The sequence below is a fragment of the Mirounga angustirostris genome, unplaced genomic scaffold (genome assembly GCF_029215605.1).
Source record: "Mirounga angustirostris isolate CCGP_5_RB_7025 unplaced genomic scaffold, mMirAng1.0.hap1 SCAF_12, whole genome shotgun sequence".
NCBI lineage: Eukaryota > Metazoa > Chordata > Mammalia > Carnivora > Phocidae > Mirounga > Mirounga angustirostris.
In genome coordinates, this window is record NW_026991720.1 from 89,138,600 (window position 1) to 89,151,469 (window position 12,870).

The following is a 12,870-nucleotide window of genomic DNA, read 5'->3' on the forward strand; positions in this document are numbered from 1 at the left end:
TTACGGCCCCATGACTTACTTATTTTATAACTGGACGTTTGTACCTTTTGACCCCCTTCACCCATTTCATCCACCCCCCACCCCTAGCCTCTGGCAGCTACCACTCTCTTCTCATGAGCTAAATTTTTAAGTATTTACATTTTAAAAAGCGAAACTTCTCAAACCAAATGCACCTCTGATTTGGGAATTGATACCTAAATGTTTCTTACCGATTTAACTGGTCAGTGTGTCAACCATGGTACCTTTAACCCAGAGATTATAAAAACTGGGTTTTATTTTTATAAAGGAAGATGCAGTACAATGTTTAATTGCATCAACTTACTGGAAAAAATATATATATATACACACTTGCCCGTATTTACTACATACCGAATTCCTTGTTAAGTAGTAGAGCTGTGCTTCCTGTTCTAGCCCAGCTCTAGCTTCCACGTCAGGCACTGAGCTCACTCGTATCTACTTCGTGCAGCGTATGTGACCTTTGTGTCACAAAGTTAATGGTTAAAAGCTCTCCACAGAAGGAAAATGGTTTCTGTCTGCATGTTCTGGATGAGACTTACACTGGTTTTGGGAGATTAACAAATATAAATAGGAAATAGCTTCAGATTTCTATCATGATGTGTTTTATCCAGTCGGACTTCTTTCCCTTTGAGTTTATCCAATTTCTTCAAGTACAGAGATCACATGATCTAGGATTTATCTGGCCTTGTCTTAGGAGGGAAACGGTACGGTGCGCATAGTTCATGCCACCACATTTTCACTATGGTTACGTGAATGAATGAAACTTTGATCATAACTGTTTGATGGGTTATGAGCACAAAGAGAAAGCAAGAATAGCTTTTAGTACATTATGCTGCTGATACCGAACACTGCCTTGAGCTTAAGCATCTTTGAGAAACCGATGTACCAGCATAGAGCCAGTGGTAATTTAAACCATGTCTCTGAAGTACTTCACCTTTTTCTTTAAGCTCTGTAGGACACTGAGTTTTTAGCCATTTTAGATGTCCTCTGACAACTGGAAATATTGGCACCATTCCAGGAGGCTTTAACTGCCAAGATGATGATGAATGGGCCCATGGGACTTGAGATTTTACTGGAAATGACTACGATAGCCTTGACCTTTTCCCTTCTCTCTGTTGGACAAGATTCTTGTCTTTTTTCTTTTAACTTTCTATTTCTTCCTGAGGTAGCAGCACTGGACATGCATCTTACGAGAAATTCTGGCCTTCAGCATTGTGTGCATGTTTATTTTACAGAGCCATAAGCGTGATCCTCGGCGACAGGTGGAAGAAAATGAAGAATGAAGAGAGAAGGATGTATACGTTAGAAGCAAAGGCTTTGGCTGAAGAACAAAAACGCCTAAATCCTGACTGTTGGAAAAGGAAAAGAACCAATTCAGTAGGTTTCAACAACTAGTTGCTCAAAAAGATCTTGACTTCTCCCCATAACTGAACTGGCGTGTGGAACAATGCTTATATAACCTTGAAAAGGTGGTATAGAGGCTCTTTTTCAGCCTTTTTATACTTTCAGCCTTTTTATATTTCACAACCTAATAATGTTTTTACACCACCCTATGAGACAGGCTGCCTTATTTATTTATTTAAATTATGAAGTGCCATTTACTTTTTTAGTGTGGAAAATAGAAGTGTCTGGCATGCTTAAGAAGAATGTTTATCCAGAAATATTGAGGTGGAAAAATAATTTTGGAATGGTAGTATTTTTAGTTGGGTTGAAAAATGGGTGTAACCAACTCAATAGCACGGTACAAAATCTTTCTGATCTTGGGGTGACATGTCCCAACAGCCCTTCTATTTTTTTTTTTTTTAAAGATTTTATTTATTTATTTGAGAGAGAGAGAATGAGAGACAGAGAGCATGAGAGGGAGGAGGGTCAGAGGGAGAAGCAGACTCCCTGCCGAGCAGGGAGCCCAATGCGGGACTCGATCCTGGGACTCCGGGATCATGACCTGGGCCGAAGGCAGTCGCTTAACCAACTGAGCCACCCAGGCGCCCCAACAGCCTTTCTTTTCATAAATGGGCAGGGGCTGAGGAGGATGGGGCACATTAACCTTCATGGGGCCTTCTGACATTCGCACAGAACTTCTAGATTAAAAACCTCGGGAAGAAGAAGAAATAGGCCCAGGAATACTCTTGTAAATGAATTCACAGCATAAAAACACAACCTTGGATGGAATGGATTCTTAGAACGTTTCCATTACTAGGTTAGCAACTTTTAAGTCGAGTTTTTTGATTAATTCTGAAGAAAACTTCACATGATAGAATGGAGTGAGCTCAGTTTGAAGTACCGTTTAAAAATGAAGGGAAGACATCAGTCCTTTGGAGCAGGAGGGCTGGCCAAGGATGCCTTATATTTATTCTGTAGATTTATGCGTATGTCTTTTTAGAGTAACATGCAGTTCACAATCGCTTACATTTATCAGGAATTTCTTGTAAAGAAGTAGATGGTAGCCAGACTCCAGTAGAAGAGGGTGGCTCAACTGGTTTTGAGTGTGGTAGGACTTGGCCTAGATCCCCTTTCTTTGCTGCTCTCCTAACCCATCTCGTCACTGTTCTCATACATTTTCTGGATGCTTGAGCTGTTGGGTGTTAGCATTCTTTTAAAAATCACCCCATTTGAGAAAGTGATCTTTTTTAAATAGTAAGTTTATAAACATTCTGTTCATCTTAGCTTTCATTTGTAGAATTACTGTGTATTGACTTGTAAACATTCGCTGTTTTAATTTTCTCTCCACAGGGCTCACAGCAACATTAAGCCAGGATGCGTATGTTCTTAAGTCTGTAGTTGCATAAACACTGTTGACGGAGGGACTTAAGAAGATCGAGGTGTCACCATTTGTCCTGAATTCGTGTGACCATAAGATACTGATAGCATTGAGTCTTGAAATGATTTAATAATATGAGTGAGGATTTGCTTTTTCCATTAGAGCATTAAGTAAGCTAAAACTATCAACATTGTAAACCAAATTGCCTTATTTTTCTTCCAAACTTCATATATGTCTATCAGGTAATATAGGCTTGAAAATTGATATCCTGTGGTGCTAAAGTACAGTAGAAAGAGAGGAGAGTGTATACATGTTTTATTTTAAATTGTACAAAAGGGGAATTTAAAAATATGTAACTGCTGTTTATACATTGGCTCCTTACTGCTTATTAATCTGTATTGTACACATAGTGGAATGAAACCGAGCCGGGAGCTGGCCTTTCCGTGAGCGACCACCGCACTGGCCCAGCATCTGTGCCAAACCCGGGAGCTCCTGAACACGTGGCCGGTGTCGGCGTCCCAGTGTGCGCGTGCCGCCTGCCACAGGGTCCCCCGGGCACGCCGAGCCTGGCACCGGGCGGTAGCACCCATGCAGGACTTGCGGCGGAGGCCTCGCCCGGGCCCAGGTCAAGTTAGTTAATAGCATTGGGATATAGTCACTGTCATGGTGCTATTAACAGTTGACACCATTGTATTTTTTAACTTCGTGTTCTGTATCTCCTCAGCCACATATCTTAAATATCTTGTTTGTCATCCTATGTGTATGGTGGGGGCAGACTTTGCACTTCCTGCAGTGCAACACGTGCACTTTACTTCTCCAGCTGTCTGAGGTGAGAGCACACACGTTGGCAAGACAGCTGCTTCTGCTCTGAGCTACAATCATGGCTTTTCATGTTACTTACCAAGTGGTGTTTCTGGTAGGAATCACAGCTGTAAAATTGATTTCAGTTCATTACACTTCTTCATGATGTTGCCCCTAAATTTTGCACACTATATTCTTGTATATTATTTCAAATAAAATGAAAAAAAAAATTGTTTATCTCTGACTTCTGTGGATTGAACTTGACTGAACTTCATGTCTGAGTCTGAACAACAGGTGCGGGGCATGGAAAATACATTAAGAAGTTGCTGATGGGGTTTTTAAACAAACAAATTAGAAACAAAATGTTTTGTTAGTGACAGCTCACGGGCAATGGAAAAACACGGGTCTAGATTATCTATGTGAAAGATCTTTCTTTGTAGACTAAAAATTGTTTTTAACTTGACATCTCCACTACAAAGTTGAACAGCCCCCAAAGTCTGCTTTTAATAGAATGACACACAGAGGATAAAGACAGCCTTGCTCTGTCTTTATTACAGATACAGTAAGACATACTTAAACAACATATGACCCTATGTCTTAGCTTTGGGAGATACCGGTGGTTCCCAGACTTTGCTGCATACTGGAAACACCCGGGGATATTTTCAAAAACGGATGCCTGGCCCTACCCCCAGATGTGTCAACACGGGGTGTGCACTGGGCATCAGGATTTTCAAAAGCTTTCCACCAGTGACCCTAATGTGCAGTCAAATTTGGAAACCACTGGGCTGCACACTTACCTAGTGAGGGCAAAGGTTAATTGGGAGCAACAGGGTATTTATAACTTGGTCAGAGCCCTTAAAAAGCAACGGGAACTTAGGGTGTGTGTGTACACAGAGGGGGACTCTTATGGGAAAGAAATTTTAGCTAGTCTCCTAAAAAAAAGAAATCCTGAAAGAAAAAAGAGTTGGGTATCTTTCTGGAAAAATCAGGTCCACGGAGTTTGAAGGTAGTGATGAATCTATTTTGACATTTTTACTTAAGGGAGAGGGGCTCGAGAGGTAAGGAGAAGATCAACGGGAAGTACAGAGAGGTTGATTACATTCTTAAAGTGGTGGATGGTAGCTGGTTTTTAGAGTGTTTCTTAGGTTAACTGCCAACCGTGGGTTCGCGCAAAAGGGAGATTGAGAACTACTTCACGTTGTTACTGAAGAGTAGACAGGGCTTTCTGAAGCAGTTGAACCATTATGGGATAAACTGGTGCAAATTCTTTGCCTTCTCTACTTCTCACTGATTGAACATAAGCTTCCAGAGCTCCCCTGAAAACAAGAATGAAAACAATGTCAAAAAATTAATAAAGGAAATCAAACCACTTAGAGGGTACCAATATGTAAAGGCAGCCCATTTCTGGCGTTGCTGTGGCCAGTTCCACAAGCTGAGTGACACAGTGACAGCCTTCAAACAGCCAGGGGTGGCGCTGCCATGGTTACTGTGGAAACCCCCACACACTGTTCAGCCTGCACTGTACTCGGCGGTCTGATGGTGCAGTCAGGCACCGTGGCGCTTGCCTTCCCCTCCGCGATCAAGGCTTCTGACTGGGCGCAGGCAGCCTGTGCTTTCTCACAGAGCTCACAAGGGGGAGCCCGGCACCGCGGGAAGGCCCGCCCGGGGGCGCACGCACTGTCCCCCTGGGCGGCGCTCAACACCCTTGGGTTTGAGGAGAGTGTGAACCCACAGGGAGACGGCACTGCTGCTGGGCTCTGGGTTTTAGCAAAGCCTGTGATAAGGAGGTGGTCTGAATTTAGCCACGAGGATGTGCCACCAGCCCGTGAAAACGGAGGACTGTGATGTTCTCCTGAATCCACAAACGAGCCCCACAGGCCAAACGGAGCGCTGGGCTCATCTGCTGTGTGCGGCCGCTTCCCGGCGACAGGGGCCCACACGGCCCACGGAGGCCATACGGCCTGCAGAGCCTAAAATACTCACTATCCGGACCTTTATGGAAAAAGTTTTCCAAGTGTTCTATCATGTTTAATTGCAGCTAAAAAGAATGGTTAAAAGATTTTCAATATTGGTCTACTGATGCCCCAAGTATGACAAAATTTTCATCATAGTCCTACTGGTTTTTTTAAGTTTCACACTGAGATTAGATGAGAGCACTTCCAGGAAGACGCAAGTTAAGAATACCATTACTCAGCTCACATACTCAGTCTCAAGTCTAGTATGTAATTCTTAACCGTTTTTTTTTTTGCTCCCAAACGCTGCGCATACTGACCCCCCCTGGTCAGATGTGCTGATTATCGCTGGCTCTGGGGCGCTCGCCCCCCTGCCAGCCAGTTCACGGCCCCGCTGGGACGCATAACTGAGGCCCAGTCCCTCCTGTCCGCCCTGATCTCCCTCCTGACTTGTTTCCACCTGTGCCCTGGGCAGCATTATCTGACTTCGCCCAGGTGCCCCTCCAACTCGCCTGTCAGAAACAGGGCACTCCAAAACCCCGAGAACGAATGACACCGAGAGAGAACCCTCACGGAGACCAGGGGCTCTGGGGCACGATGATGTGCAAGGTGGGCTCATCAACTGTACCCACAGACCGCCCGTGGGGGACGCTGCAGGTGGATGGGAACTCTCTGTACCTTCTCAAATCTGCTGTGAGCCCAAACCTGCTCTAAAATATAAAGTCCATCTGGGCGCCTGGGGGGCTCAGTCAACCGGTTAAGCGCCTGACTCTCGATATCCGCTCAGCTCATGATTTGGTTGTGGCATCAGGCTCCGTGCACAGTGGGGAGTCTGCTCCTCTCCTCTCTCTCTGCCCCTCCCCCAACTCACGCTCTCTCTCAAAGAAGAAGTCTTTAAAAAAAATAAAATTTAAAAAATTTAAAAAAGTCCATCAAAAAAGAAACGAAACGTAGGGGGAAAAGCCCTTCCGGGTAGTGTTCTGCCCACCATCCCCTATTTCAACAAAGGGCCCCCGCCCCTCCCCAAAGTCTCTCCCTAAAGTCCTCTTTGACTCTTGCTCACAGATTTCCAGCCCCAGTCCGCCCTCTCCCGTTGGCTTCCGTCCGACTCCTGCCGTGCGGGGCGCCCATCGCCGCCGCCGCCTCTGCTGCCCGCGCCGGCCACGCGCTATCCCATGAGGCCGGGGCTACACTCGCAACCCACAGAGCACCAGCTTCATCGTGACCTCCCGCAACCCTGCCCGTGCTGCTGCCGGCTTCCGGATAGTGTGCTGGGGCCCAAAAGCCCTTCAAATCATTAGCTGCCATTGTTCGTGTTACCCACACACGTGCAGAGCAGCTTCCCCCCACTTGACCCTGAGCCTGACCCCGAGGCCCACGGTGAGCCTCGCTCAGAAATGAAGCTGTATCTGCCCAACAAGGAAGGGCTGTGAAAGGCCCGTTTCCCTCCCACCACACAGCCTCTCCCCTCCTTCCTGAAGCCCATCCTCCTAGGTCTCTCTCCGTTCTCTTATTTGGGGGGGGGCTCTTCCGGGCCGTCTTCCCCACAGAGTGCTTTACTAGGGGCCGGCTCTAATGCTTTCTTTTTGACGGAGCCTCTTCGAACTCCAGGCAGCACAAAAGAAACCACCTCGGAGTCCCGAGAAATGGTGGAAAAGGTCTAAGCCTTCCGTGTCTGGAGCCGTGGCTTGGTGGGACCCCACACTGTGGGATTCCCGACGGCAGTCCCCGGGCTCTATTCAAGGCAGGGCGACTGTCGGTGCGCCGTGTGGGACGCAGGCTCTGCCCCGCCACCGAGCTGTGCCTGTTCGCTCCTCGGCCACATGGGAAGGACAGCTGCATGCACAGTTAGGAGAATTAAAAGACTGTACTGGGAAGCACCTGGGGCTCTTCTAGGGACATCTCTGGACCCACAAGGCGCTCAAACACTGCTCCCCCCACCAGGCTTCCAGGCGGCCTCAGACTGTCCCCGTAAGCCAGCACGCTGTTTAGGTTTCCATTGCGTGTTCTCACACCGCATGTAAGAATCTATTATACTGAGAGTATCTGGCCCCTGGTGAGCTTCCCTCTCAGGAAGGTAACTTCATTTGGTGGGTCGGGGCTGTTTTGTTCCTTTCTGCAGCCTCAGGACGTAGCGCTTGACAAATGTATGATCGGTGAATTTTAAAAAAGGAATTAGAAATACAGAAAGATAAACTATAATGAAAAGTAATGACAAGAGTGCAGAAGGAAGCAAATAAAGGAGAAACGGGACTGTAGGATCCACAAAAGCAGCACCGACATGAAAAGTGGAGCTTAATGGTCTTAGAAAATGTTTTATGAGACGCCTTAGTTCATGTCAGAGCTGAACCTTCATGAAGCGATTTATGAAAAATCTTGCTCTTTTAGTAATACTTTTCAAGTTGCTACGGCATCCTGGGCATCGCCTGACTCCCAAAATGTAGCCCCTGCAGACTCATACACGGAAGAGAAACCCCTAAGGGCTCCGACTGTCTTTGAGACAGTGGTGCGTCTAAGACATCACGCACTGAAATTCAGAGAGATTGCGGTCGCTCTGTAGTGAATGAATTAGATCCACTTTATCTAAGAAATGAACAAAAATCAACCTTGTTTCATTCGCATTCAAAAGGACAAGACATTACGTAAACTACACAATATGTAGAAGAAAGTTCAGAAATGAGTTTGGTTAGTTTTTGGTATTCAGGAAAAACACCATCAGAATTAGAGGGAGAAAAACAGATTAAAGCTACCCTCCCACATAAAATCAGAGCAAGATTTTCAAGCAATTATTAAATAACTTCATTTGCTTGATCAAAACATCATCTTTCTCGGAAGTCAGGCCAAGCATTATATAAGAGTTAGTCTCAAGTCTCGTTTGTCATCAAAATAAGCAGATTGTTAAAGTTACCCTTATTGAAAAAAAAAAAAAGTACAGGAATTGCACAATTAGTAGAGGAATGGCTGGTGGTAACACGGCAACACAGCTCAGTGTGATCTAAAGCAGCCAAGTAGAGGTTTTTATGGAACACAAAATCCATTCGTCAGGCATTAGTATGAAATCTACAAATGACTTAAAGATCCACCACATGCCTTCATAGACAAGGAAGCCCCTGACTCCCCCGGGCTCCGTCCTCGCTCTTGGTCCCACCTTGGGCACCCAGGCCGCAGGTAGCCAGTGCCACAGGGACACTAGGAGGGGAGACCAAATGTTCCTCTCATCGGTGGGGATCCTGCCACTCAGCAGAAGGGCCGCGGAGTTGGGATGGTTCTCGGCCTGCGGGCCCTGGGCCATGGTGGGAGGACAGAGGGCCCACGGCCGCCCCTGACAGCGACAACTGTCCCATCATTGAACAGATAAAAAGCATGGGTGGGCCAACAGAGCTCGTCAACATTTCTGACAGTGAGAAGGTGTTCTAGGCAAACAGGCTGAGGAGGAGCAGAGGAGGACTGCCGCTCCACAGCAGAGATCGAGAGCTTGAGGCCCACCCCCGCCCCCCTGCAGGGTCGAGAATCAGTCCTCCTCTTTGCTGGAAGCTCACTCAACACCCACAGAGCCCCAGGCCCTCCCCCAGGCTGCCGCCCCTGCCTGGTGCGGGCGGAGGAACCCTGTGTGCTCCCACTCACACCACCTGGCCCCACGAGTCAGTGATTCCTCTGATTTTAACATGATCGTGACTAGTATCCATGCACGCTCCAGAGAAACATCTGGTGTCGAAAAGAAACAGAAAGGCAGGCAGAAGAGAGTTCAGTTTGCCACTCACTCAGCAGCAGTCCAGTCTCCTGACTTGGCCTATTTATGACAACTTAGCATACTGCGCTGGGGGGGACAGATGAGCACACGACAGGGTCTCCCCCAAAGGTCAGAACAAACGTACTGACATTTAAAGAGCAATGCTCACCCTGGGTTTATCTACAGGGAAAAGAAGGTCATCTAGTGGTGCTTCAGCACGCAGGGACCAAATTAGTTTTGCAGTAATAGATAAGAAAGAACATTCTCTAGGACAAAGCTTCTCTCCTTGCCAACAGCCTGGGCTGTAGCAGGAGCACGGTGTTTTGGAATCCCCCAAGGAGGGCTCAGTTTTCTGCCCGGGGCTTGGAGGTTCTGATATCAGACATGTGTGATGGATAAGCCTTATTTAAAAAGCATGACAGTATTTCTGAGCCTGATTTTCAGTTGCTAAATTTAGGCTTAGCAACAGCACTACTGATGAAATCACTCAGGAGACATTTTCAAGAGAAGCAAAAGCAAACAGATTTGTGATGTGCCCACAGCAGGACAACTGTTGTGGACGAACTCATTCCAACTTGCTAAGACACAAATGAGCCCCGTTCAATAAACTGAGTCCTGAATCCTCTATTACCCAGTGTGCTGCAGCTAAGCGAGTCGAGACTCAGGAAAGAAAAGCCACCAAGACATCGCAGATCTGCGTTAGCCCCAGGCCAAGCCTCTCATCCCTCCCTAAAGGCCCCTCTGAGGGCAGCTCTAACTGGCCCCAGGAACTGATGGGAGGGGCCTCTGGCATCCTGTCCCATTTCTCGGCCAGACGCTCACAGCTGAGAAGAGTAATAGACCTGCAAAGAAGAGCAGGGGCCCGGGATAATCCGCTCCTTACCCACACAGGCACCAGAGGGCCAGTGGCTCACCCTGGCTCTGGGCACCAAACCTGAGGGCTCGGGGTCCCTCCCAGAGGCCAACGGACTTGTGTTTCCCAACGGCCCCTCCCAGCTTCCTTCTTGGTGGAGGCTCAGCCTTGGCCGTGCTGCAGAACTGCTCGGGAAGCTTTGGGAAATCCCAGTGCCAGGTCCCCGCCCTGGAGATTCGGAGGTGGTTGAGAGGGGGTGGCCTGGACACCAGGCTTTTTCCAAGCTCTGCAAAGGATTCTCCTGTGCAAGCATGGTTGAGCACCACCTGGCCGCAACAGCCCCATCTGGCTTTGGGGAACCCAGCTCATCCCTCTGCACGGAGCTCAAGCACAGGCTTGCTCGGTGCGGCGCTCCCCACACCGACAGCATTAGCACCCCCTGGGAGGGCTGAGAATGGCTTCAGGAGCTCTTTAAGAAGTATGACTGACTGAGATTTGGAGAACGAGGGTGACTGAGGAGTTGCATGACATTGCAAAGGTTTTTCTGGCTGGGCCGGTATGTGATGGTGACACCCCAACCAAGATGGGGAGTCTGGGAGAAAGAAGATTTGAGAAGAAAGAGGATTTGTTTTTAACATTTTGGGTTGAAACGTTGAGTGACAGATGACAGCCAGTTTGCGGGGCCGAGGCCCTGGGCAATCAAGGTGAGTCACAGGCCTCGGAGCCATGAGGACAGAAGAGATCACCAGAGTCAGGGGTCTAGATGGGCTCACCTGGGGACCCAAGTATACACGGAATGTGAAAGAAAAAGAGCCAGGCACAAACTGTGGGAAATGATGGCACTTGAGGAGTGGACAGAAGACAGTTCTGCACACTCGACTGAGAAAAAGCAAACGAGCCGACGCGGCCAGAGACGAGAACGGAAGGAGAGGGCAGATGTGCCGCAGAGGCTCGGGAGGGCAGGGCCGCCTGTCCGTCTGCTCTGTCCTTAGGGCCTGGCGCGCAGTGAGCATCGGCCAAATGTCCTCAGTCAGGCAGCGCGGACCACCACAGAAGGAAGTGGCGGGCAACGCCGAAGCGCGGAGGAGGAAGGCAAGCCCGGCCCCGTTTGGGTCTGGTGGCTGGAGGGTGCTGGAGATGGGGGGGAGAGCAATTCCTGAGGAGCAGGCTGAGGAAGAGGGCTGCCCGGGCCCGCGGACTGCGCGCGTGCTCCCGGAGGGCGTGTGGCATCTCGACGGCCGCTGGGTTTGTCCTTTTCTGTAGTAACTGTCACGTTTCGGTATTTTTAAAAGTTTACTCACATGTGCGCTCCACCAATTCAGTGACGGCAACACAGGAACACGAAGCGGAAAATGGGGCCTCCAGCAGGGAGTCTGTCGGCCGCCCTGGTTCTCAAGCCCAGGCCGCACAGTTCCTAGGGCGGCATCAGGCAGGGGGCGGCCCACCAGGCGACGTGAAGAGGTGGAAGCGAAGGACCGCGCCGCGTGCGCCAGCAGGCGCGCGCCTGCGCACTGAGGCGGCCCGCCGCACGGCGGCGCCGCCGTGTGTCCCCGCCCACCCCCGCCCGGCTCCTTCCTCCTCCACGGCGCCCCCGCCTCCAGCCCACCAGCTGCTGCAACACGCAGGTGGCCCGGGGACACTCGGCCTTACCTGATGAGGAGGAGCCGGTCCTTTTCAGATGGATGGTCATCTAGCCACTGGGAGAAGCGTGCGTGGGACCATTCTGCCCTCTGCAGGGTCGGAACACAAATTAGAGTAGACAGGGTGCATCCACATTCTCCCATGAAGGACAGTACATACTGGCACAAGAAATCTCAAGGATTCCCAAGATGAAATTCCCCAAACACCTGCCTGAAGGAAGGTGGCAAGCCTTTGGTGCACCTTCTCGACTCCCAGGGAACTTTTTGGATTAGCCAATTGCCGGTGGATCAGCAAAAGAAATGGGGCCTCCATCAAAAAAGCTTTCTGAACATAAATTACTTGTGCCATTATACTTAAAGAGTGAATTCCGGCTTCCTCAGGTAATTTTTACATTGCTGAGAGAGTCGAGGCTGAGTGGTGGGCATTTTCTTTCCTGAATCATTCACTTCCAAGGCAGGGAGGGATTCATGACTAAGTAAGGCAAGAGAAGGCCAGGAACCCATTCTGTGAGTGGGGCTCTGGATTTATAGACTGAAGAGGGAGGACTCATCAGAGGATTCTGGCTTTACTTTATTACCTGAAAAGGGGATTTCAGCTCAGCAGGTGCTCTGGTAAACAAAAACTGAATAATGATGCTGAAAGGAATAATGTCCCCCAAGGCGGGGCTACTGGCCACATGTTCGCTCGTCTGGAAGAGCAGGGGTCTAAAGGAAGAAAAAGCTATGGTTATCTCACATTGTTCAATCCTGAAAGAGGCGATTTGGTAGAAGAACCTTAATAGCATGTTGGTAGACTACAATAGCGTAGCGGAAGAGCGGAAGAATCAGTAATAGCATGCATCCTAAACTAGTGATTTCTTAGCCATTTCTTAACCCACCTCCCCTTCAGCCTGAAGACAGACACAAACACACACGCACACACCCCTAACCTATACACTGTGGCAGCCTGACCTGCCCTTCACCTCCTTCTTTGACCCCCAGTTCAGTGGCCTGTGGGTGTGACCTGACCGCAAGGGGGCTCAGCAAATCCCCCTCTTAGAGCTCATCTGATGGACAGGCTGAAATCAAAGCAACAATGAAGCCTTCAGGCAGTTACAACCAATAGATTCTTATCT

The 12,870-nt window shown here is 48.8% G+C and overlaps 2 protein-coding genes across 6 annotated transcripts in view; one reads left to right on the plus strand and one right to left on the minus strand.

Moving 5' to 3' along the window:
- The window catches only part of HBP1 (HMG-box transcription factor 1), a 28,383-nt gene extending 24,568 nt beyond the window's left edge, over positions 1-3,815 (plus strand). For 2 of the 3 annotated variants that reach the window (XM_045864886.3, XM_064575424.1), the window contains exons 10-11: positions 1,254-1,395; positions 2,752-3,815. In XM_045864886.3, the coding sequence (XP_045720842.1) occupies positions 1,254-1,395; positions 2,752-2,769 (160 nt within the window). In that variant the 3' untranslated portion in view covers positions 2,770-3,815. Of the gene's footprint in view, positions 1-1,253; positions 1,488-2,751 lie in introns of all 3 variants that reach the window. The other variant, XR_010406602.1, reaches the window with a different exon arrangement.
- A 291-nt stretch (positions 3,816-4,106) lies between these two features.
- Positions 4,107-12,870, minus strand: part of COG5 (component of oligomeric golgi complex 5) — a 307,029-nt gene continuing 298,265 nt past the window's right edge. For 2 of the 3 annotated variants that reach the window (XM_064575411.1, XM_064575410.1), the window contains 3 exons: positions 12,334-12,460; positions 11,766-11,845; positions 4,107-4,896 (listed from right to left, as the gene is read on the minus strand). In XM_064575411.1, coding sequence (XP_064431481.1) covers positions 4,782-4,896; positions 11,766-11,845; positions 12,334-12,460 — 322 coding nt within the window. In that variant the 3' untranslated portion in view covers positions 4,107-4,781. The remainder of the gene's footprint in view (positions 4,897-11,765; positions 11,846-12,333; positions 12,461-12,870) is intronic. The other variant, XM_064575412.1, reaches the window with a different exon arrangement.